This window comes from Acipenser ruthenus, chromosome 3 (assembly GCF_902713425.1).
Source record: "Acipenser ruthenus chromosome 3, fAciRut3.2 maternal haplotype, whole genome shotgun sequence".
In the NCBI taxonomy this organism is placed as follows: Eukaryota; Metazoa; Chordata; class Actinopteri; order Acipenseriformes; family Acipenseridae; genus Acipenser; species Acipenser ruthenus.
The window spans coordinates 16,512,213-16,539,535 of NC_081191.1; the positions used below are offsets into that span (position 1 = coordinate 16,512,213).

At 38.6% G+C, this 27,323-nt stretch overlaps 1 protein-coding gene across 5 annotated transcripts in view; it reads left to right on the forward strand.

Moving 5' to 3' along the window:
• Positions 1–27,323, forward strand: part of LOC117394303 (intermembrane lipid transfer protein VPS13B-like) — a 370,657-nt gene that overhangs the window by 72,160 nt on the left and 271,174 nt on the right. For all 5 annotated transcript variants that reach the window (XM_059012617.1, XM_059012618.1, XM_059012619.1 and 2 more), the window contains exon 17: positions 6,146–6,330. In XM_059012617.1, coding sequence (XP_058868600.1) covers positions 6,146–6,330 — 185 coding nt within the window. The remainder of the gene's footprint in view (positions 1–6,145; positions 6,331–27,323) is intronic.

Sequence of the window (27,323 nt, forward strand, 5' to 3'; positions counted from 1 at the left end):
TTTCTTCAGTTTCCAGATGTTGGATGCTTCAAAAACTTTAAACTTTAAACATGTTCTTATGCCACTCCATTCGAAAGCTAGACGACCATTTGCCATAAGCATTATCAGCTCTAAAAAATGCTTAACTTCAGCATGAAAACTTCAGCAAGTAAATTATCTAAGCTAACTAGAAACAACCCCCTCAATAACTAAGTGCTCAGCACATGAGAGGAGAAATCCTATTAAATGAACTTGGGGTTGAAGTGAATAAAACTACAGCTGAAATGCATCAAACACTACTTACATTTAATCAAAGTCAGCATATGAACCATGAACTTCATAGAAATCATGCAGCGAGTCTGTTCAAACCTGCTATTGCAGTTAAAATTAGCATCTTTAAAAATTAGCCACCTGCATTGTTCAGAGCCTTACATATTTAGTCAATGGTTCCCATGTGAAGCACCTGACAGTAACATATGCTATTATATTAACCCTACTAAAGAACGTTGTGTATAGCAGGCCATAATTTAACATAGTGGTCTTTTATGAATGTTTTTATGAACTTTAGCTAGCCAGTTAGTCTCTTGGGGCTTTTTGTTGGGTTAATATTTTTGTGTGAAGAAAAGTATAAGCCATCATGTATCCAGCTGGGAATGTTTTTTTCTGAAGTAGAGTTCCAGTTTTCTTCTGTGAAACATCAGTGACACTGTCTCTAAAACATCTATACTGTAGTTTGCAGAACGTTTTAACACAAAAAGGCTTATTGACGACTCTTACCTTTTATTAACTCTTAGCTGCCATGGGGTTATTATGTGAGTAAAGTTACATGTAGATTGTACTGAATTGGTTACATTTCTTGTACTTTAAAATATGATAATCTGGTGTGACAAAAAGAACAGCATTTGTTGTCTGTAGTAGATGATATAAATAGTTAATTAAGCCATTAATAATGTGTAGATAGACAAAAAACAAACGGTTATTTTATAGTATTCTTAAATGCCAACCAAGACATTTTTGTGAGATGCATCCTACTTAAAAATACTTTGGAATTAGCTTGAAATATGTTAGATATTAAAATTGGTGGTTTGAAGATTTTTTTCAAGCACGATTTCCATCTGCGTCTTTCTGCTATTATTCACTGTTTACACAGATGTGTGTGTTTCGTCTGAAACTTTCTTTATACCTGTTGGCACATATTATTGTCTAACTTAATGAGAGGTTCAAGATCCGTAGACAAACCTCAGAGGTTTTTGTTCTAGCATCAGAGAGCTAGGCCTGTGTTTTCTTTGGCAAGTCAGATTTGTTGTAAATATGTTGCTGGCACGCATATGGAACCAAACAGTCTTTAAAGTTTGGTTTTGCAGCTCAAAGAGTTAAACTGGGACTAAGGACTGGCAGTTTTATAAAGGACTAATCATGTAAAAGAGATGTAAATCATTTGAAATATTCTGGTGTGTCAGTTGAAACCTGTCCCAAATGTCCACTGCTGAAGCTGTTAAACTTCCATAATTCAATAGATTGTACTCATGTATTATTTTTCATTCTTGACAAAAAAATCTTTTTATCACGTAATTTTACAGTTTTCCTGTGGTTATACTATGCATTTACAATAGTTTACCATGCTTTGCCATGGTCTTTTAATGTCCTTTCTCATACCTCTCTGGCACTTATAATGCTTACCTATGCTTTACCATGCTTTCACTAGGCTTTATTTCACTTTGCTATGCTTTTACTACGAGAAACTTGCTTACATAGTGTAAATTACCCTTACATAGTGTAAATTACTGTTTCTGCTGTGTTGATTCTCCAACTCAAGATGTTTCTGTTGTATCCTTAAGCTCCTATAGACTTTTAAACTGCTGATGAGGGACACTGGGTTCTAAAGAGCAACAGATTTAAATATCGGCACTATAATAATTAAAATGTGTGTATTAAGGGTATAAAAACAAACATCTAACAGTCCAAGCAAATCCCGTTTGTAAATTTATATCTATAAAAAATCACCAGGGAAGGGTCTATTTTAGTAATTTTAAATGATGCCATCGTCTAGATCAATTGAATAGATCTCACTGGCTTTCAGCTAACGTGGTACATCAGCACTTGAGAAATGATAAACTTTCTAGAACTTCACCAGCCGTCACTCTCCTCCTGAGCTGTTTTGCTCGTTGCATCTTCTAAAGTGTTTTTTAAAATTAAAACCCATCTTTTTTTTTTAATGGATTGATGAAACAATTCCTGGCATGTAAGCAGGTGGAAGGGAATAAAGTGCTACTTTTAACCAGAGATTTCAAGTGTTAAGCAGATGTTTGGCGATTGTCTGTCACTCAGCCTTGAAATGACTGTCTGCCTTTGTTTTTGTCTTTCGCAACATGAAATATGAACACAATTCTTTAAGTACGATTTCACAGTTTTTAAGAAAGCCTGTCTTGTGCCAACATCTCCTGCAGCAGCTATGTTTTCATAAGGGTTTCCTGTAGCTCTAGTTCTGTGTTGAAATATAAGGAACAGTCTGTCTTTGGCAAATTAGTGTTAAGTGCTGAGGCAAATAAAAGTTGCTGTTAATAATATAGTGCATCAAAGCCGGGTTTGTCTAAAACATTTGTTAAGGTCAATGTTTTACTTGCTTCATTTATTCTATCGTTAAATATGTTGTTCTATTGTGACAGATGCAGCATTTTGGGAGATACACTGACATACAGTTTTCAACTGTTTCTGCAACTTTAAAAATTAATTGACATAAAAAAAAATTACAGTAAGTATTTGAAATGGTGTCAGAGAACATGGCCATGTTGAAGCCAAGAATCAGTGACATACTTCATAGTTTGAGGCTTCGGGATTATTTAGAGGGTTTTATGTTTTGTAATACCAAAACTGTAACAATTTAGTTTTTTAAATGAAACAGTACACAAGTAACAATTAGCTTTTGAAGGCTGAAAACTGTAAAGGGGTGAGAATTTACCTTAGCAGTTTGGATAAACCAAGATTGATTTTTGAATTTATTTGAAAGGGGTCATTTGCACCTGCAACCTTAATGTCAAGACAGACCTTAATAGATGCTATTGTGATTTAATTAGTACATACCAGTGTTATGTTTTATAAATGTAAAATGTATCCATGCTTGAAACTCTAATTGCTGCATAAATAGAAGTAGAAATTCTACTTTTTAAATGTACCATATTTTTGTTTTTGCTAAATACTGTTCCAGATTAGTTGATGAAATTAAACACAGGTTTTTTGGTAATAAACTGCAAATGTATCAAATTCTTTTTGTTGTTGTTATTAACGGTACTCAGCACTAAGTAACTTTGAAAACGGATAACCCTACTAATACTACATACTGCATAAATAATAATAGTTCCAGTGTCTTACTTTAGATGGAAAAAAATATTTAGGGACAAGACTGTAGTTAACAGGTCTGCTGTATTTTTCTTTGATCAATTTAGTGGTCTGTGGCGTTGAAAATAAATTCAAAGTTATTTTTCGTGGTTATAAACTAAATTAAATTTGATTTGATGTCAGGAGTTTTGTTGTTGTTTGTTTTTTTTTGCATGAACCTGGCATGAACCTGAAATTAGAGCCACTTTATGTTATTATATAATTATAATTTAACCTTGTAATGTCCAAATGTTTTTGTATTAATAACACTAACTTTAGACTAGACCTTGTTCCATTTACAAAAAAACAAACTGAATGATCAGTCTGGCAACACATATTGGACCAGATTTTATTGGCCTTACACTAAAATGCAATTTGCAAAAAAAAATTGTGGTAGAAAAATAACTGTTCAAATTACATAACGGCTAACAAACACCTTTTAGGACAACTTGTTTACTTTACTTAAACAAAAAATGGAGGGAATTGCATATTGGTGTAAAGACCATTGTAAATAGTCTTTTATAAAGGCCCAATGTATTCCATATAAAAATTGTGTTTTTTGAGGCTGAATTGTAAACATATTAATATATTGTGTGTATGTGTGTGTGTATATATATATATATATATATATATATATATATATATATATATATATATATATATATATATTATTATTATTATTATTATTATTATTATTATTATTATTATTATTATATAAGGGTAGTACATATACCGTAAGTATTTCATAAAATAATTAACTTGTAGGGACTGAGCTTATTCACAAAACTAGGAAAAGGAACTTGCCTTTGTGAAGTGTGTGAAACATGCATTAGTAATTGGCTTTAGTGTTTTATTGATGTTAAAAGAACACCTGTGATTTTCAACAGTCTGTAAAACAAACAGCAATCAAACACCTCAGCAGTGGGCCTAATGTGCTGTTGTAGCTGGTTATGACTTGGGATATTTTGGAAAAAATGAACAAATCATTTTGTACTGTACAGGGTATGAGTAATAATGAAAATGAACATTTTGGAAACAGTCTTTAGGTTCCAGCCTTGCATTCTGGGACACTGTGTAAACCATTACAGCCAGCTGCTCCCTGCTATATTCTTTCAATCATAGCAAGGTGTTGATTTTAAAAGAATGAGTGGCTGTTCATGAAGTCTGAACATGGCAAATCCTGAACACAGTTAACTGGATTTTGCATGCACTGTCAGCTTGTGTGTGTGTGTGTGTGTGTGTGTGTGTGTATTTGGTTTTAGGCATCATTTGAGCAAGACAAATTGATCTTTTTTTTTATTTGATTTGAAGAAATAGCTAGTCTCAGCCAACCCTAATGCCATTTATTTTATTTTTTTTATACCAGTTTTACACTTCAACCGGAGCGTAATATGTTTAAGCACCATTTAATTAAGACACATTTATTTTTGTCCACAGAAGTACAAAGCAGCAACCTGCCAGTTCTCCCTTTCCTGAATTTGCACTGGAACGTTTCCAAGTTTAGTTTTAATAAGCTGCTTGTTCTGCTAGTTATATTAGGAATTATTTTTCCCAGGAGAATAATGTATGACCTGCTAGTTTTCAGCCTTTTTTTGTGTGTCTTGCAGATGTTTAGCATGCTGGTTTTAGTAGCAGTAACTACTTCTTTCCTAATGGTTCTTAAGTTACAGGTGTTTAAAAAGTAGACAAAATTGCCATTCCTTGCGGCCATGACTGCCGCTTAAAGAAGCTAAGCTTGATTAGCTAGAAACAGTTACGTAAATTGTTTTCAATCTTTTTACTTTTGTAGTGCACCTGTGCAGGATTCCTAAATGAATAATAAAAAACCAGTACCTGTCTGTGCCAGATCCTTGGTCCCCAGACAGGCATTGAGACCATTACCAGGGGGACCTTTCACAATTAAGGTCTTAACTCCCACCATTTCACAGTTCCAAACTTCTACAACAGTTGTGGTGCCTACTCATGCCTATCCAACACAGGGTGGTCTGCATACCACAATTTGTTAAGTCAAAGCCTTGGCACAAACCAAAGCAATGCTTAGTTATATTATATTAAACTGGGGAATGTCAACACAATTAAAATACATGGCAGAGTTTAACCCACAGGAAAAATATTCTATTCTTTTTTGCAGTGACTGTTATTTTCCTTTTTTGGCCTAAATTTGGCAGCACATATATCCATAGGTATCTTATTTTTATATCTACCTTGGCATTTAGCATGACATTTTTTTTATTTTCTGGTTGGAATTAACTTGTTTGGACTTAAATGATTTAGAGTTAAATGAGGTACCTAGAAAATGCCATAAAGAAGAATATATTGCTTTGTGTTTAAAGATGAGCTGATTGAAAAACAAAGTCTAACTCTGACTAATGGCTGAGCTATTTACTTACCAGAAGATGTTTATATCCCAAAACACATAGGAAAGATTAAATCTACATTAAACAATGTCTGTTTCAGAACTGCAGTTCTCTTTGTTCCCAGAGGAATAAAATGGTAATGGATTGGATAGCTTTACAGACTGAAACCCATAGAACAAACTGCAGTGTGGATTTTACAAAGTGCATACTGTAGTTTCATAGCAGGTGTATTATGCAGTAGTAGCGATATACTCCTCTGGTTTCCATATAATCAGAAAAACATTAATCTTGAGTTTTGGTAGATTATAAGCAGTATTATTATTAATGACTTTAAATTTTAATATCAATGTTAATCTACATAGTACATGAATGTCAGACTGTTCTTGGTAACTTTAACTAAAGTCAACAATTCTCTCTCTCCTCTTTTATTTTAGGACCAAAAGGACTTTTGTTCCCATAACAGAATGTATTTTTGAACTTCCAAACTTCACAATACAGGCCACTCGGGCTCAGACACTTCTGCTGCAAGCGATTTGCCAGAGCTGGACTCATAACATGGGAAATGGAGCCTCTCCAGGGGTGAATGAAGCTTTACTAAATGAGGTCTACAAAGCATCAGGTAACGCTTGCTTTTGCTCCCTTCTTTTTTCCCCTAAATGTCTTTATTCATTTTATTTTTTAAATGATTTCCTGAACCTTTCCCACAGCCCGCAAGCACCAAAGAGTAATGATTGTCGTTAATGGGTGAGGCTGGGAAGATTTTTTTTTTTTTTACCAGCACAGCTAGTTGTGACTGCTTCCTAATTGGCACATCGCTTCATATAGCACACACAAATTAGGTCCTAGATAGCCCTTTTTGAAGATTAAAGTAAAATTAATATTAATAAAATTAATACCTATTTTTGATATGCTGCTGAAACACAAGCTTAAATTAAAAGAAAACAAATCGAAATGTCTGTCTGCAGTTTTAAGCCTACATACCCCCCACCCACTCCCCCCACCCCACAGGAAATCACAAACAATGTCATATACCTCCCCAGGAGTCTGCACCATTAGGCACCCTGCCTGCGGCAAAATTGCCATTCTGAGGCTTTCTGTTCTTGATACAGAGACCAAGCTGCCAGTCATGTGTCACAGAAATTGGTTGTGTTGTGGAAAATATTTCTCAGAATACTGCATACTACCCCCCCCCCCCTTTATATATGACCTCCTCTGTGTGTGTGTGTGTGTGTGTGTATAAATGTTTATATAGATATATAAATGATTATATAGATGCCTGCTCTACTGGCTTATTTTTATGTAAGGTTATTTATGGCTTGCTTCCTCTGCACTATATCTCATGCAAAGTGGTTTATGAAAACTATTTAGCTGTGAGGGTTGTGATCTTTCCTGACTTTTTTGCTGTTGAAACTCTCTGTACAACTGTCTTGCTGGCTATCAGTCAGCATTATTTTGAATTGTCAGTCCAATACTTGGTGGGGCTGCATTCCTTTGCCACTTGCATCACTGGCTATTTGACACTTTCTGTGTGTGGTAAAATATATCTACAGATGAGTATAGTCAGCTTTGGAAAATTGGTGTTTGCTACAGCTTTATTGTTTTCACTTGGCAGGTTGTGTATGGCTCCTGTAGTCATTTAACAATGTGTTAGGGGGAGAAAATTGGTTGCAGACTTAAATTAAAACTTAGCAGTCCAAAGAAGGCTCTCTAAATCTAGGTGCACAACTTGACTTCTTAAAGTTAGATCTGAGCACATTTCATGTTCCAGAAAGTGACTATAAAACTATTTAATGCAAGATTTCTTATGGGGTAAATTTTACCTCATAAAAATGAAATTCAATAAAACAGTAGCTTTCTCATGACGGTAGCATCTGGTGGATTCTGTCGCAAGCCAATATTTTCCAACTCATTAGGATCATGTTGTTATGTATGTCGTCAACGTTGAGTTAGCCAAGCTACCTTTACTTACACAACCGCCAAATTATTAAATAGGTCTCTTGTGGAATGAAGTCAAATATTTCTCTCATTTTGCCTTTTGCTTTGGAACAGACAAGAAAAGCAACCTACAGTAACATTTGCACATCTGGTCCTAACCACACTAGGTCAAAAAAGAAAAAAAACTGCATAATCTGAATCTGTATCTCTACCAGGTGTGCTTTTAAAAACAAAACAAAACAAAAACAACAACACTATTACCGTAGTACAGTATGTATTGTTCAGTGACCTAATTCATACTGCAGGAGTTTTACTTTTGCTTCTTAACACTAGAACGACCGGCGCTATACTCATACCTAGAAACCGCAGCAGTCTTTCTGACGGCTGTATTAAAAACACTGTAAATAGTATAACGAAAGGAGAAACAGTCAGATGTAATTAGTAATTTTTTTTATTGAGTACGTTACATAAACATCTGAACAACCGAAGCATATTATATATATATTATATATATATATATATATATATATATATATATATATATATATATTATTTATTATTATTTGTTCATTTAGCAGACGCCTTTATCCAAGGCGACTTACAGAGACTAGGGTGTGTGAACTATGCATCAGCTGCAGAGTCACTTACAATTACGTCTCACCCAAAAGACGGAGCACAAGGAGGATAAGTGACTTGCTCAGGGTCACACAATGAGTCAGTGGCTGAGGTGGGATTTGAACTGGGGACCTCCTGGTTACAAGCCCTTTTCTATAACCACTGGACCACACAGCCTCCTTGACAGACAGACAGACAGACAGACAGACAGACAGACAGACAGACAGACAGACAGACAGACAGACAGACAGACAGACAGACAGACAGACAGACAGACAGACAGACCGACCGACCGACCGACGCAAAAGTATACAGACCCGTGACCAATTCTCTCATATTACTGAATTACAAATGGTACATTGAAATTTCATTCTGTTTGATATTTTATTTTAAAACACTGAAACTCAAAATCAATTATTGTAAGGTGACATTGGTTTTATGTTGGGAAATATTTTTAAGAAAAATAAAAAACTGAAATGATAGCAATACATTTTTTAATTTTCAACAGCAATCGGTTTATTATCAGATGCGCAAAAGCAACTGAACAACACAGATAAATAAACTTAGCAGAAAACATTTTACAAAAGCGCACAGCACAAGAAGTTATAAAAAAAGTCTAATTTATTTATTTATTTATTTTTTTCCGACAAAATGGTATTCCTTTACCTTGAGTCTCAGGCTGTTCACAGTCAATACAGATAATGCGCCTCTCCACGCTTCTCCAGGGCACTGCTGCCCAAAGTTTTATTTTTATTGCACTTGCCAACCTGGCATTGGCGGCTCTTGCAGCTCTCAGCGGGGTTGCCAGCTTCAGCTGTGGGTACACACTTGGCAGTCTCCTCCTGTTCCAAATGCTTCTTGCGAAGTTCCTGTGCTAACTGTAAAATATATTCTCTCCTTGGTAAATTCTTCTCTGTGCATTCTTTGTGAAGTACCCAGGAGTTGGTGGCTGCTAGGTCCAATACATTGTAAAACACCTGAACAGGCCACCATCGGGAGCCAGCTTTCACAGACTAGTAAATAAAAGTAATAAAGTAGAATGCCGTTCTGTATAATCACAATACAATTATTTTCTGTGTGGTCATCAATGTGACTGCTCCCAGGGCTTTTAGGTATAATGTAATATATCCCCTTTATTTCTGCATTCCCGCATTTCATGCTTTGTGAGAATATTTAATACATACGGACAGAAAGGTACACGAACGCACAGCCCCATATGTGTTACATGACTGGAGAAAATTACATTTTAAAACCAAAAACCGCCAAAATGACAGCCACTGGGCTTCTAGTGTTAAGTCCTCTGTTATGACAAGCTATTGTTTCTCTAGTCTCAGCAGATTGCACTAAAAGCATTTAACATTTTAAATCTGCAGACATTTCTTGGTAACTGTGGTGCCATAGTCATGAGCACACATTCAAGTCATTCAAGACAGTACCTGGCACATTAATCTGGTTATAATCCAGTACTTATTACTGTAGACCGGGAGAAAACTCTAGTATGCATAAATCAAATGTGATGAACAAGTATGCATTAAGTATATTATGTGTACAGTATGTGTAGTACATCAGTCACATTAGACCCATATAGAATGCTTTATCCCTCAATGAAATACCTTGTTTGGACATCATGCAAGTCCAAGCAAGTGTCGTTAAACTACTGCAGTGTTAAACAGTAGTAACTTTAAATGACTTTGAATTACACTTTTATTTCTGCATGCATATCATTTTCAATGTATCATCAATTTCTAGATTTTAACTTCTGTATGAATGTGATTTTTAACATTGTGATAGTAACATACAGATTCCCAGCCCAGGGCCAACTTGAAATGACATACTTATGTCAAAGACTTGTATCTTAGTCATATAATTAAAAAAAAATTGAAGCTTGCATGTGTGCAGTGCTTCTTACTCTTGTAGGACATTATTACCCACCATCGAAATTTTCTAGATGTTACTTTTAGACTAGGTGTTTTTTTTTGTTTTTTTTTTACTTGCTCCCATGTCTTATCAATTCCGAAAGGCTTTAGGGATTGACTTTGGGGTCAGCTTTGAACCTTAGTCTATCTTCAGTTCTCAGTGTATTACCCATCCATCCATGGATAGTTGGTCATGGTTTGGTGTAGTTGTGTTGTTTTTATGCCATAGTAAGTGCATAGAAATTAGACTGACTCGGGTAAAGGGGATATTCCCAGACATTTTTTTTTCTTAAATCTTATTTGCTTGCTTTACACTGGTCGTAAATGCTGCATTATTTTATTTGATACCTTTCTGTATTGTGTTAGTATGTACATACATTTTTATAAAGAGGAAAGTAAGTTGCATAATGTTTACCATATGTTTTCATTTGTGGAAGAATGAGTTTATAGATCCAGTACAACTTACTCTAAACCTTATGTATTTCAAGCATTTTAAGTGATCATTGCATAGCCCTGTTCAAGCTTATAATAATACAACATTGTTAATGTTTATTCTGATGAAATAAACCATTTCCATATGTACAAATCCTTTGGAAGAAAATACAGCATAACATTTAGTCACAAACTAGTTTACTCAGTAGTTTATTACATTTCCCAGAATTATACCAACAAAAAAAAGTGCACTATTTGTAATTTATTCTATGATACAGCAAATTGCTGTGTGTTTTTGTTTTAATAGTAGATTGGTTACAAAAGGAGTAAGATTTCTGGTAGCTACCGCTCTCTATATTCATTTGTTCCATTTTATACTCGCATACTATGGCCTACCAAAAAATACAAACCTCAGCTGATTTATGTTGCTCGGTAGTGGGGCATGATATCCCCGAACAGATAATGGGCTACTCTTCAAAAATATCCAAATAATTTTAACAAGCATTTATATTGGCATCCCTGAATAATCCAAATGACCGTGCCGTTTTCAAAGATACCCAAAAGGTTTTAATAACGGACTGAAGCACACTAGGTTTGAAACAAACAGCTCAAATGAATGGATCCTCAGTTTATCTGTAGCTGACATTCCCACAACCCTTACTCTTGCACCCGAATGGCAGCCAGCAGTGGGGTTGGCAGCAAATAATCTGCACACCGCTGCCCACCACTGCTCCAAGCAACCACTAACCTCATCACAGAAAACAGTGACCCCCCCAGTGCACAATGGAGATCTAGGAACTTGACAGCCTAACAAGAAATTAGAATCCGTCGGCATGGAAAGCACAACTCTAAATACTGGACAAGACACACCTAGATCCACTTGAACAATGCACCGGTACCTATGCATTGTGGGCTTTGGTAGAAAGTCACTCTAAATATTAGGCCAGTCAGAATAGAACTGTGCTTTATTATTTATTTATTTAAAAAAAAATAAAAAAAAATGGTGCAGCTTTTTATTGCAGTGTTTGATTTCTTTTAGCTATGGTGTTGACTGCTAGAAAACTCATTCTTGTGTGACTTTTTGCATTGTGAGCATATTTTCTAAAATAACACATCCCGTTTAAGTGCCTTTGTTATTCTCTTGTAAATATGTTTTAATAGTTTGTTTTGAAGCCCATAGAGCACTTGAATCAGAGGCCTCATATTATGGTTTTGATTGGAAGTAACTGGTAAGGATTCTTTCTTTTATCTCTGTTAATATAATGTTAATGTTTAGAGTGTACAAAGATTGCCTAATACAAAGCTTTGCTGGCTGTGGCTCATTATAAAAGATATATGGGTTGGCTATTGTTCCATATAAATGCTTCCAGAGTGGAAATGCTTCACTGATTACATTTTGAATGCAGCTGCTGAGTGGCTTTGAAGGAGACACATGACAGTAGAGCACCTTTATCAGGAATGGGGTGTTTTGCACTTCATATTTCAACATTAATAGTAATCGTCTATAATTCACCTTCAATCGTAGTTTCTAAGGAAAAACAAAGTCAAGTAGACAAATGTCAATGTCAGGAATTTCAAAAAGTCACCAGGATGTGGTGACTGAAACATAATCTAAACAACGAGAAAAGTTCAGATGACACTTGGTTTATTAATTTCCATACCATCTTGCTATTTCACTTTAAAAGAGAAAATATAGAGGAAAGTTTACATTGCATGTAATCATCATGTTTATGTGAAATAGTAAACATTAAGCAAGGGGTATTGTTTTTGTAGTGATACAGAACTGTGTATGATTTTTGTTTGATCTACAATCTGTGACGTAGCTTCTTCATGATTAAGATGAAGACCGTAAGCAATTTAGGGTCCAGATGGAATCCCCTGGGATACTGCCAGCATGGGAATGCATTTGGTTTATGTTGTAAGAAATACTTCAATTTTTTTTTTTTTATGCATCTTCTATACCTACTGTAGTTGGATATCATTGGAAGTTAAGGCTGTGTGGACATAAAAGGTTTATGCTGTCCACCTTAATAACCATAAAGTAGTATTATCAAATTTGGTAAATATCGTTAATAAACAATTTGGAAATGCAATTTACCAGTGCGACATAAATCAGTGCCAATGAGCCAAATATCAAAAGGTTTAGAGAGATTTGTAAAGAAATGATTAAAAAAAAGTATGAACAACAAAACAAAAAAAAGTCCAGAGGAAAGCAAAGTGTTATTGGACGAATTAAACAGAAAGAGAAACGTCATGAATGTGTGTCTACTTCAGCTACAGGATATTTGTACATGGTTTCTTTGCCACTTTTGTATGAATATTTCTATAATGGAGCAGCAGTCTGGCTTTGGGGGTTTTTGTTTGTGTGTGGTGGGGAACCATATTAAAATAATGGTAATTGTTTGTTTACTGTATTGTGTGAGAGAAAATATTTTTTCTCTGTGTATTTTCTGTTTTTCCCACAGAAACACTAACGCGGCTACTGGGCTCCGCTGTCCTGCTTTAGATCTGGACGCGCTGGGTCAGGCTGCTTGCAGTTTTTCTCAGTGTCTCGTTGCCACATTAAGATCTGCTCGCAGAATTAGTGTGAAACTGTTAGCTAACAGTAGCCTTTCCTTATTTTCCAAACTATTGGTCAGCCAATAGGTCCCTATCTCGCTCCAGAGGTAACTAGGTCTCAGACCTGCTCCGTTCCCGCTGGTACTTTGTAAAACGAACAAGGTTACCTTTGCCGATTCACTAGCAGTCGCTGGGCTCAGCTCTGCTTCGGGTCTGACTGCCTGCAGTTTTTCCTGTAGTGTCTCGTTGCTGCTCTGGTTTCTACTTGCAGCACCATTGCGAAGGCTGTCACTGTCAGCAGACTTCCTCCTGTCTTAGGGCTATGTTTGCGTTAAGCCAAAACCTATACAGGTGTGCATTCCTGTATTTTGCTGCTTTGGTAACTGTAGGTCACTGATCTACCACCGTTCTTGGTGAATGAGGTTACCGTAACGGTAGTGTACCGTGCTCTGCACCGCACTGTGCACCGTCCCGTCCCATTTGCACCATACCGTTTGCACCGTACCTTGCACTGCACTGTGTGTGTGTGTGTGTGTGTGTGTGTGTGTGTGTAGTTCTGTACTAGTGCTTAGACAGGTACTTAAGAACAGCGAATCTGGGGGCTTGCCTGTAAGCTGCCTGAGAAGCTGTCGGCTGATGGACAGCATGTGTTCGTCTTCGCCCTCCAGAGACAGTGCAGGGGTGGTAGCGGTGAGCTGAGCCTAAAAATAATTGGCCATTCCAAATTGGGAGAACATAATAAAAATAATTGGCAAAGACTACATTAAAAAAAGGGCCACTGTTCTTGCAGGTGCCATGGTCTACAGAGGGTCTGCTCTGTTGCATTACTGTACAGTGGCGTTACTGCTTGGGCAGGCGCCCACTTGTGGTCAGCCACAGTACTGTACACTACTGTACCAACACGGTACTACAGGCACAAAACCGGTACCAAACCGACCCCATACCATTCCGGTACAGTCACGGTTCTGACCTGCTACCGACTGGGGTTTTATAATTCCCAATCTGGTACCAAGCAGACCTCTTTGACGGTCCAGTTGCTGTTTTTGGCAAGCTGAGTCTCTAACTGTACATTCTTATGGTACATTGCTTGCTATTTGCATAATGACTGGGTTTATCCCTGTGACATATGCAAGGCCAGCCTGCCTGTGGACAAGCAGATGCTCTTCCTGCCTGAGGCAGCAGCACGCAAAGGAGGCACTGGTAAACCACATTTCTGTGAGTTTTGTGTGCATTCTCCAAGTGTACGTTGGAGAAACGTTTCTCCTGCAGCTCTGCAGAACTCTCTGCATCCCTCACCTGTACAGTGCTCTTCCCCATCGCCCTCTCATAGAGGTGGCTGCGTCCTCACCCCATGGGTCTGTGCCAAGGGAGAGCCACGCTCCCGGTAATAGAGAAGCTCTGGGCAGCAGTTTCCCAGTGTCCTTGTTGACAGTCCTGTTACTATCTCTTAGCAGCTGAGGCAGCAACTATACATTCTAACTGTACATTGCTTGCTATTGCATTGCCAAGGTTTTGATCCCTGTATCGACAGCTTCAGGTACCAGCCAGCTGTGCCTGTGACCAGACCGCCTCCCGGCGCAGAGGCAAGAGCCTCTGGCCAAACCACAAGGTGAGTAGCGGCCCTAGGGGTTTGCTGCCACAGGTCCAGGGCCCCTTCTCAGGGAGCCATCTGGAGTTTTGCCGTCAGTGCACCACAGACATCTGGGTGTTTACTACTGTTCAGACTGGCTACTTGCTGCAGTTCAAGCACTGTCCCCCTCCCTTTCAGGGGTGACTGCAGCATCAGTCACAGGCCCACAGGACACTGCTGTGGTATCTCAGGAGGTAGCAAATCTGCTGCAAAAACGGGCTATTCATATGGTACACCCCCTCCAATTGGAGGACGGGTTCTACTCCATGCCCAAGCGGGATGGTGGCCTCAGACCAATATATGACCTCAGGCAGGTCAACAATGTTCTGAGCGAAGGAGGTTCAAATGTGACGATGCAACAGCTAGTTACAGTCATTCAGGCCAGGCAATTGGTTCACCAAGGTGGACCCCAAATATGCCTATTTTCATATCCCCATAAAAACCAGCACACTTAAGAACATAAGAAAGTTTACAAACGAGAGGAGGCCATTCGGCCCATCTTGCTTGTTCGGTTGTTAGTAGCTTATTGATCCCAGAATCTCATCAAGCAGCTTCTTGAAGGATCCCAGGGTGTCAGCTTCAACAACATTACTGGGGAGTTGGTACTTGAGTTCAAGTTTTGCTGTTTGGCCTCTCACTAGCTGTTTTTCAAGGCGCAGGGAAGCTATGCTGGCCCCAATTGAGACTCAAAGGTATCTGAGTACTGCCCAGTATGTTTTGCCCAGTATCTAGCTCAGACACTTTCAATGGATAGGGCTTACGATGAATCTGCATCCTTCTCGGACAGTTAGGAGTGTGCCTGGACTTTGGGCCCATGCTGTACACTCTTGTTGGACGGCAGAGTGTAGAGAATTGCTGCCTATTAGAGCTATTCAGCTTAATAGAGCGCTCATGGTAATGATGTTCCAGAACCTTTGGGCTTGAGGGCATCAGCTTCTCAGACCCTACCTCGCATGCGCCCTATGCAAGCCTGGTTCAATAGCAGGGTTTTTCAGTCTGCATTGAACCGCGGTAGCCTGGTGATGGTGTTCTTCACTGTCTAAGGGCACTCTCTTGGTGCAAACAGCCTGCCCATCTTCACCTTGGCTAGCGTTGGGCAGTGTCACCAAAAAGGGAGGCCATCTAGATTTTTTTTTGAAAGGCATTCGGCAGCGTCGGCGACCTATGAAGGACGTGAGATGCAAGCATATTCGATTGCGAAAGCCTGGTTAATTTTTGCAGAAGCCAGGACAAAGGTTACACTTCGTACCAATCCTGCTTTTTTTCCCGAACACTATCTCGGCATTCTATGTCAACCAGTCTGGATTTGGAGGCTTCTTCCACTTCCTTCCTGTCAGACAGGGAGCTGCAGCTCCATACGCTTTGCCCAGTGAGGGCCTTGGTGTGCTATGTTGACAGGATAAAAAGTTGGAGGCTACTACCCATACCTTACTAGATTCTATCGACTGAATGTCGTGGATCCACAAAACCCTGGTTTTGGAACAAGAGTATTAAGGGTGGCCTTGAGCTCGACCCTTACAGTGTAAACAAAGAGGTGAGTTTCTCCCTCCATTTTTTTGCCCTAGCAACTTGTACTGTGGTTCCTCATGGTAACGTGCAAGGTGGCCGTTGGCTTAGCTTTGTAGCATTCCAGTTGGTCTGCAATATTGCCTTGTGACAGCTTTGGTATTCATACCCATGAGGTTATGGTTGCATTTCGTACTTGATAGGGAACTGTGAACGAGTGGCTTGCAGTGCGCAGATGTAGTGATGATGCAGTGCTCCGGAACAGACAAACACAAGACAGTTCACAATTTAGTTCCTGCTGGGTTGCGTGTCAACAACACTTTAAATAATAAGCACGAGCTATACACAACAATGTGTACTGCGCCATGCACAAGGAGGGTTACAGTCCCGAGAGAATAAGACACTTAAATTACACACAACACAAACATATACACGTCTCCTGACAGTGGGTGCTGTAGTGGAGGTGCGCTGTGAAAAGACAAACACAGATGTAACAGTGGTGCAGTGTAGTCCGGGGTTTGGTGCTGGCATGTAGCGACAGCTCCCGGTTCGTGTTCGCCGTCTAGCGAAACAAACAGTGTCAATTAGCTGACAAACAAACAAAGCACAAAACACTCACTGTACTTTTAAATTCTCTCTCTCTCTGGTCCTTGTAGTTTAACCGTAAACCAAGGAACAGATCACTGGGGCCACTTTCCCTAAATACCCTCTGTCATGCCCTCTTTCGGTGGCGCAGCCAATCACGTCTCCTCCAATCCGTGACTGACACATCGCCTACCGCATTAAGGCGCTGACTTCTGGTATCGTGGCCCCGCCCCCTTCCTGAATGTCCAGCTTCCTACTGACCCTGGAATGAACTGCCAAACTATCCATTCCAGGGCACACTGTTCCTGTTATACAGTGCCCTCACAGGTCGGGAGGGAGATTGTTGACGAGGATTCATTCGTTCGCTGTCACAGGAACGTTAGGTTATTATCATAACCCTGGTTCTCTGTCCGACATCATCAGAAAGACGTAAAACACAGGTCTCTAGTCGTTTTTACTCTGGAAAAAGCCGAGAAAACCATTCAGTGGCCGAGTGAGACCGATAGGAGCCGAGAGAAGCCGGAAAAAAAAAAAAAAAAATGGGCGGATCTGAGCAATACACATAGCCCCGGCACCACAGAGATAACACGGCCATAAACAAACAAGATAGCTGCTTCTGCATCCAGCGCTCAAAGAATATCACAGACATTTGCAGAGCTTTTTGAGATGTTGTAGTAATAAAATAATGACTTGTGTCGCATTATTGAGGAGTTTGGTGATAAAAAGAGTGATCAGGAGATGATTCATCAGTATGCATGACTATGAAGAGGTATGTGAAAAATACAGTGAACAAGCGGTGGGGCAGGGCTGGCGATGCAATACTGAGTGTCCTGTTGATACGCAGTGCCTTTTAAACCTGTTTTACTGTGGGGAAAAAAAAAATACTTTTAAACAGTGCGTCTAAAATAAACTGCGCGTGTGAAAATAAATTGGACCTGATGCGCCTGAGACGTGCTGAATAAATGGACCGCAAAGGGTTAATGTCAGTATTACCACCACCACCACCATGTATTAACAATATTTTGCAGACCTCTTCCCTCTGTTCTGTATTTTAATGTGTTCAGTGATGTTAATAAGGTGGTCAGTTACCTGAGGGTGGGGACCATCAGAAAACATAGAGCAGTGTATTTACATACACTAGATAATTAAAATAGGCCCCGAGATGTCACTTAATACAGTGACGTAGGTATGATGTAGGTGTGCCAAACAGCAATCTGTGAAATAATCCACGTTTTGAAGAACAGTAGAATATAAGAACATAAGAAAGTTTACAAACGAGAGGAAACTATTCGGCCCATCTTGCTCGTTTGGTTGTTAGTAGCTTATTGATCCCAGAATCTCATCAAGCAGCTTCTTGAAGGATCCCAGGGTGTCCGCTTCAACAACATTACTGGGGAGTTGGTTCCAGACTCCCACAATGCTCTGTAAAAAAGTGCCTCCTATTTTCTGTTCTGAATGCCCCTTTATCTAATCTCAATTTGTGACCCCTGGTCCTTGTTTGTTTTTTCAGGTCGAAAAAGTCCCCTGGGTCGACAATGTCAATACCTTTTAGAATTTTGAATGCTTGAATCAAATCGCTGTGTAGTCTTCTTTGTTCAAGACTGAACAGATTCAATTCTTTTAAACTGTCTGCATATGACATGCCTTTTAAACCCGGAATAATTCCGGTTGCTCTTCTTTGCACTCTTTCTACAGCAGCAATATTCTGTTTGTAGTGAGGTGACCAGAACTGAACACAATATTCTAGATGGGGTCTTACTAATGCATTGTAAAGTTTTGACATTACTTCCCTTGATTTGAATTCAACACTTTTCACTATATATCCGAGCATTTTGTTGGCCTTTTTTATAGCTTATCCACATTGCCTAGATGAAGACATTTATTTCTGAGTCAACATAAACTCCTAGATATTTTTCATAGATTCCTTCTTCAATTTCAGTATCTCCCATATGGTATTTATAATGAACATTTTTATTGCCTGCGTGTAGTACCTTACACTTTTCTCTATTAAATGTCATTCGCCATGTGTCTGCCGAGTTCTGAATGCTGTCTAGATCATTTTGAATGACCTTTGCTGATGCAACGGTGTTTCCACACCTATTTTTGTGTCATCTGGAGGCTGTGTGGTCCAGTGGTTAAAGAAAAGGGCGGGTAACCAAATAATATACCAGAATCTAAGTCATTAATGTAGATGAAGGGCATAATACTGATCCCTGTGGTACTCCACTAGTTACCTCGCTCCATTTTGAGGTTTCTTCTCTAATCAGTACTTCCTGTTTTCTACATGTTAACCACTCCCTAATCCATATGCATCAATTTCCTTGAATCCCTACTGCGTTCAGTTTGAGAAATAATCATTTATGCGGGACTTTGTCAAAAGCTTTCTGGAAATCTAAATAAACCATGTTATATACTTTGCAATTATCCATTGTTGATGTTGCATCGTCACAAAAATCAAGCAAGTTAGTTAGACACGATCTCCCTTTCCTAAAACCATGCTGACTATCTCCCAGGATACTGTTCCCATATAGGTAATTTTCCATTTTGGATCTTATTATAGTTTCCATAAGTTTACATATAATAGAAGTCAGGCTTATTGGTCTGTAGTTACGTGGTTCAGTTTTGTCTCGCTTTTTGTGAATCAGTATTACGTTTGCAATTCTCCAGTCTGTCGGTACAACCCCTGTGTCAAGAGACTGTTGCATGATCTTGGTTAGCGGTTTGTAAATAATTTGTTTCATTTCTTTGACTAATATCGGCCCAGGGGATTTCTTTATTTTAAGAGCTCCTAGTCCCTTTAACACTTCTGCCTCTGTTATGCTAAAGTTATTTAAAACTGAATAGGAACAGGTCGGCATGTGGGGCATGTTGTCCATATATCCTCCTTTGTGGAAACTTGTGAAAAGTAATCATTTAATATATTTGCCATTTGTATCTCTGAGACATTTTACTTCCTCCTTGAATGTTCTTTTGCTGTTACATTATTGGAAAAACTTTTTGGAATTGGTTTTAACCCCCTTGGCAATGTTATTGTCTATCTCTCTCTTGACCGTTCTAACTTTATTCTTGGTCCCTTTTAAACAATCTTGCTCCTTTTTTTAGCATTGATTCCACACTCAGTTATTTAAGATGCTTAAAACATTTCTTAGCAAACTTTATAGGATAATTTATCCATTTACTGAAAATACAAAAAGTACCACAACCTTCTCTTTAGGTGGAGCTGGCTACTGTGGGTTTGCCTGCTGTGGTTTCTTTGATATTTCCACATCCAATTATTTGATTCCACAGTCTTCTAAAGGTCTTATAAAAAGAGCATCTCATTACAGTGGATATCCTAAAGGTCGATGCTGTCGATGCTTTTCTTTAATTCTAAACTTTTAGCCATAGCTGTATACACTCAGAATGTTGACTCATGTATGCTAACCTGTTTTCCATTCAGATGTTAAGTGTGAAATAAACCACCTTCCTTTTGCACACTGACACAACATCCTACAATAGGATAATATGGATTAAGTGTTTGGTATTACCCTAATATGCACTGTTTTGCATGCATTCAGTAACATACATGCCCTTGTCTGCTTTTGATTTAAAATTAGAGTAGAGTGCACAGTAGGTCTGAAATTAAGGTAGCAAATAAATACATTGGTAAAATCTGTGTTTTATGTGTTTTGTAGGCATTTTTCCCAGCTGCTACAACGGGCAAGGGTAACTTTAGAATTAAAATGCATTATGTATGTTTCATTGAAGTTGTTTCTTTTAAAAGCAGTTGGAATATATTACAAACAGATATGGTTGGGCAATGGATTCATTATTTAACATTGCATTCTATTAATATTAATACAAAAATAAGAAAAAACGCTATTTCACCATTTGTGTCGCTTCCAAATAAGTAATACAGGACACATTTCACAAACATAAGAACTGGTTTAATTTCATTAACTGTGGTCTGATGTGTTGTGCATCTCTTTCTTGGTAAACCACAGTGGCATTTACTGGTGATTTGCTTCAAAGCACTACTGTTTTTCATCTACTCTTGTTAGCCAAATGTGTCACATGAGCATTAACGAAAGCCTGGAAAACAGTTCCCATGGAGTGTGCTTTAATGCTGTATCATACCAGTGGCGGATCACATCTTTAGAAGTGGAGTCTTAGGAATTTCCAACATTCTGTAATCAAACCTTTTTAAAACCAGTAGTGTTGTTCAAATTTGTTTTGTTTTTCAAGCAACACTCACTAATAGAGCTGTAGTCAGTACTACACATGATATAATTTTACCCCCTCCCAAAACAAAAATGTACTAGGGGTGGAATTTCTTATAATAAGATATTCGAATATACCAAGAATAAAAGTTTCAACTACCCGAATATTCAACCTCTAATTACTCATAACAGTGACAGGTCTTTAGAACGTATTAGCAGCAACCACATATAGGGCTGCATAGATAAATACATCAACAGTAACAGCGAAGGAACAGATAAGGCATCTAATGTATTCAAAGTAAAAAATGATTTAAACTGTAAGAAAGAAATAAGAATAAACAGTATAGGGGTTTTAACTATAGAACGCAGAACTTTATAAAAAGGACCTTCATAACGTTCAACTGCATTTTTAACACCCTTTGACATATCAAAAATACAAAATGACTGCTTACTAACAAAGCACAGCAAAATGTTTGCTCAATAGCATCTATGCTATAATATGTAACATAAGAACGAGATGTACTGTACCCGTACTTGCTGATTTTATAATATAATAATCATTAAAAAAAAAAAAAAAACGTCTGATTCCAGAATTAAGTCGGTATCAGTAGGAGACTGTCAGGATGTAGTGGGTGGGGCAGTAGAAATGATGTCACAACAGCAGCTTTCCAATCAAGGGTGCTTTTATTGCACACAACAACAACAAAAAAAAAAACTGGACTAGCTAGTAATGATTAGATCTAGGTTAAAATATTTTGCAATGAATAAAAACACAAAGAAAACTCCTGAACAAAACCAGCAATGGTTAAGTTAAGGGAAAAATAAAAAATCAAGTAAACAAGTCCTGTACACTTTTACTCTACACAATATTCCTCCGTGCAGCTGGTGCCAGTGCCATGCAGCGTGGCGCAGGGGTCTGTGGCCAGTCAGTTTTTATGCAGAGAGGGTAGCTCTACACTGGTCATCCCTTTCAGTCTTCGCAGTCTGCAGAAAGGTAAGGCACAAAACAGGTAGTGCAACAACTAAGGCAATATGATGCGGCTCCAAAAACTCAAGAGCGAGCTTCCCAAACCTGCTCTCCTAAATACTGCCAGGCCCTACAATCAGCATTGCACCAAAATCTGCCCAATTGAAGCACACTGCAGCGCTGACCATGAGGAACACGCCCAGCAGTACAGCAGCTTTGGGACCTACCAAGATAGCACCCCTATATTTGAGCGCAGTGCCCTCACAGGTTGGGAGGATTTACAGCTCTGATCCATTCTCTCCTTGTCACAGAGACCAATAACAGCAGAACTCAAACAACAAAGGCTTAACATGGCCTGAGTAGTTTGCAGTCAAAATCCAAATGAAAGTTAATGTTCAACCAAAAAAAACAAACAAAAAAAAAACAAACACATCACGTCGCAAACCACTGTACACAGTAAAAGATGCAATGCTTATTTTTTTTTTGCCACATTCTGTGTTTTCTTTCTAAGTAGCAGATGGGTGCTTGCATTTTAGATGATTGAGCAATTAACTCGTTGATTTACAATACGACATACTTGTGTTGCAGAGATTACATTGCACGTGGTCTTGTTTAACTTTTTTCAAAATACTTCCACGCGTTACTTTTTTTTTTTTTTTTAAAGATGCTTAGCCAATAGCAGAGCTAGGTAATGAATGGCCCCTACCTCCCTGTCAGTTATCAGTGAGGTGACAATTGTAGTGGCTGATCATTTCTAACTTCCTCCGCTCTCAAAAATACTGTGCCAAGTTTTCTAGATGTAGTTAACGCATTTTTTCATTTGTTTTAGAAATGAACTTGATCAAAGTATTTGAGTAGTAATTTCATTTAGAATACTCAATTTACTTAAATATTCAGACTCACCCTTACTATCTACCCTTGTACATGTGTCACTATGGGTTGGAGAAGCAGTGTTGTCTTTCTCAAAAACTGTCACTGTTACATGATTTTGTTACAAATATAAATTGTGTGGCGTGCTGCCTCATGTACGAAACATGCATACAAGGGCATGCATACAGTATGTGTTTGAAGACATTGTGTTGATTTATATCATACTGCAAATATCAGTTTGTACTAAAGGTACAAATCAGCATTTAATAGCACATACTGGTGCTGTATCTGTATGTATTTTTTGTTTTAGCGCAGCAGATGTTCCATAAAAATGACACAATTCAGGAGTTATTTACTAAGCACATTTTAGAAATTAATTTAGCATTCACCCTTTCCACCCACAAAAATGCAAACCTGCATTGTTCTCCACGGACCTGTTGCTTGGATGACATGTCCAGCTGCTGAAGTCTCCCTTTGTGTGTGTGATGAAACACTTGGCCTGATACCCCACAGCTGTGTGTTTATGTATTTGTGTGCACCTGCAGGCCCCTGACAAATAGCAGGACTGTGCAGAGTATATAGAATGCCCTGGTATTGCTAAAAATAAGGAAGTTTGTGTTTTATGTCCATATGGATTTTGGATTGGAGAAGCAGCTGGCACAGAAATCTCGCTGTTTGCAGGTGTGATACAGCTGCCAACTTATGTTAAGAGAAAAAGAGATTTTTTAAAGATGTTGTTCTTTTTTTTTTTTTTTGGCAGCTTCTGTTGTTAAAATGAGTGTTTCTCAATTATTTAATAGCAGTGGGATAACCCTTTTGAACCTGAGCATTTCCAGAATGTATTGCAGTTTGTCTGTTCCAGGTAACACTTGAGGTTAGGTTTAAACGATTCAAGAAAAGAATGAAGGTGGTTAAAGGTGACGGGTAAATTTACTGGGACAGATGAAAACTTAATTTGAGCAATAAAAATGCCAAGTCACTTCTGTTCCATTTTCTGTTAAATTTTCATGGGAAAATGTGCCACCCAATTGAATCAATTCTATAAACTTGCTGCTTTCTTATTCAACAAATCAATACCAACCTCCTTGGCAAACGGATCTCATTCAAATATATAATTGGTCGGTAAACATTTTATGAATGCCTATAAAGGTATATCAAGTAGTCAAGATTTAGAAATGTTATATACCGGTAGTACTTCTATTTGTATTGTATTATTATTTTTAACAAATGTTTAAAGATTTCCTTTACAGGGCTGAAATAGCTAGGCTACTTCGTTTCTGCGCCATAATATGGTATTACAAAGCAAAGGTCCTTCTTTTGTAAGCAAATTATATCTTAGTGATGCTGCCCGTCAGTGAAGGCTCTACCGTGTGGTGGTAGTTGACCGCGAGGGAGCTAACAAAAGTTAAGGTCAGCTACCACAAGGTAGAGCCTTCATTGAGGGGGCACTATTTCTGTTAGAAAACAATTTTTGTCATTATTTCTTTTAAAAAAACACTTTCAAAACAGTATTTACCTGAACTTGTAATGATTTGTTGGGCAATTATTAAACAATCAACTTTTTACTTGTCAGAATTGCTTTAGTTTATCTGGGCAGTGCCAGATATCTGAGTGGAGCAATATTACTGAACTGTCCATGTCTCTGTTTGTTGTTGTTTGAGATGCTGAGCTCCAGTCTAGCTGACAGCTTGTGCTTGATGGACTCGGCAGTTGCGGGTACAGGACTAGTTGCTTCTATCGGTGCAAAGTATTGATTGGCTGGTTTTAGTGGATAATAATGATTTACATTACATGAGTGTAGATGTTAAAACTTCATGCTGATTTGAACTCGGCTCTCACCAAGATAAGCACCAACTAAAATATAGCTTTAAAGTAAACTAATGTGATCCATCTGCATCTCCATCCATTTGCGTTTCTGATGTTGTAGATATCCTTCTGCCTGGTGTTGATGGCTGAAGTGTAATGCTAGATCCAGGGATCAGCTTATTTTGTCTTCCCAACGCATCAGCACACACAACGGCTGCGATGCTGGCTCCGGGGATCAATCACAGTGTGGTCTCCCCAGCGCATCAGCATGATAACCGTCTGGATTGAGCTAAGTAGGGTACATCTCTGGGGTCTTCAAGTGGGCACCTTCCGTCCTCGGTGTTTTGTCGACTAGCCCACGACAGCTCAAGAGGGCTCGACGGTGATTCTGGCGTCCCAGCATCACCCCCCTCAGTCCCCTACTCAACTCAACCCAGCTTGCTTACCCGTACATCAGCATTTCTTTCTTTTTATTGTGCTTGAGATCCCCAACCAGAATCTTTCCGTCTCAACCACAGCCAGTTGCTGCTCCTCTCTGCTGCTTCAGATAAGTTCTTCACTGTGCGACGCAACTCTTGACGACTGAATCCAACGTTTCTGAGAAACCAGGTTGTGGAGTGTGCCACAAATCCTCGACAACCCACCTCCACTGGGTAAACATGGACTCTCCATCCTCACTGTTCCGCTTCAGCGGCTAATTGAGCATACCACAGTTTCTTCCTCACATACGTCTCATCTACAGCATCCTCCCATGGCACTGTTAACTCTACCAGATGAACAAGGCGTGCTGATCCAGACTACAAGACAATATCTGGTCAAAGGTTAGTGGTGGCAATCTCAGGTGGAAAAATAAGCCGTTGACCAACATCTGCCATCATTTTCCAGTAGCAGCTTCCAATTGTCCTGGGCGAGACTTGGTTTTAACACTTTTTCTTGGCGGTTGCTCTCCTGGGTGGAGGAATGTTGTCTTTTGTACGTAATGTTTTGATGGAACTGGTGACAACTTATTGGTCATGTTACGCTTGTCTTCCAATGCTAAGGCCAAACATCCATAAAATACATTTGGACCAGTTATGTCTTTGTTTAGTATTTACTGTCCAATAGATGTGAACTGAGCTTTCATTACAGCAAGTCAAAAGGAAAAAGCCGTTACTTGCACAGATTGATTTTAAATTTGATCCACAGTTGATGCTGTGATGTAGCAGCGGGCATCTACCATCTAATAGAGACCTGCTAGAGATGGAAGCTGATTGGCTGATGGTACTGAATCGTTTTCTAATTTAGGAGAGTAACACCCACTTTATTGTGTAATCTCATAATGTATAGGGGAATTTTTCTTAAATCCCAACTAATTTTAAAGCATCGGCTTTCTGATGAAAAGAGAGGGAAAGGACATCTAGCTGCGTCTGCCTGTTGAACATTTCCAGACTCCAAAGGCCTAGCTGGGTGAAGGGTATATCTTTCTGATGTGTGGGAAACAGGAAACCCTAGTGGGGTTGTGGTGGCCTGCTTTCTACCAAGTTATTTTAGAAGGATGGCCTAAACCTTGAATTTAAAGTCCTGCTCTTTAATATTGCAGATTTCTGGCACAGCATCTTTTATTACACAAACGGGATATTATGTTGCAAGGAAGGCTTTGCTACATGTAGTGCCAAAGTTGATCTTCCTACAGTCGGATATCACTTCAAACGCTTCTGCCGCTCCTGCAGGTTGCAAACATATGATTGAGGGGCTTCTAGTGCTCAGCTCACACACAGATGTCTTTCAGTAACTCTAGCCAGTAATTTCTTCAAACTGTTCTGTTTATCAGCAGCACATGTCATCAATCCTGAGTGGGCACTGCAGTCAAGCTCCAGAATCCGTCTTGGCTTACAGGCGTAGCTACAAACAGGTGAACAGGCGTAAAGCAATTTGTGAAGCTTTGGGGATGTCAGACAAAAGACAGGCAGAGTATGTGCATTATACAAATCACATACTTTGCCTGTTCCAGGCACAAACGATTTCTCCAACTGCGAAGACTTCCCGAAATTAACATTTCTCCACAGTGCCATTAGGCTATTTGTTCAAATTAAGAACAACAAACATGAGCATAAATTCCTGCAGGGACAAGATGAAAGCAGTGTGTAGGCCTCTTAACTGAGGTCAGTTTTTATGATAAAAGCAGCAATTATCTGGAAAACCTGCTTAAGAGTTTAGGCCACATTAACAGATTGTCTTTACTGAAAACCAAAATAACCATCAGTACAAAGGGAAGAATTTGGAAACAACCTGTAAAAATTGGTTCTTTCCTGTAACTGTTTAAAAATGATAATCAATTAACTGGAGCTGCTCCAAAGAAAGTGGTGTTTAAGCTGCTTTGGGAAAACTTGTGGCTACTTTATTAATTCTGTATTGATAGTTGTTATTATTTGTTTTACTGTAAATACTTTCCATGGGTTGCTCGGTACAATTACTTAGTGCTACTGAAGTTAAAAACTTGAAGTATAAAAATTATTTCAATATGGGCAGAGATTTTATTAAACTGTGCTTGGACAGTTAAGATGACAGAAAAGTTGTATTTTTTTCTTTTTAGTTATCCATTTTCTGTGCATG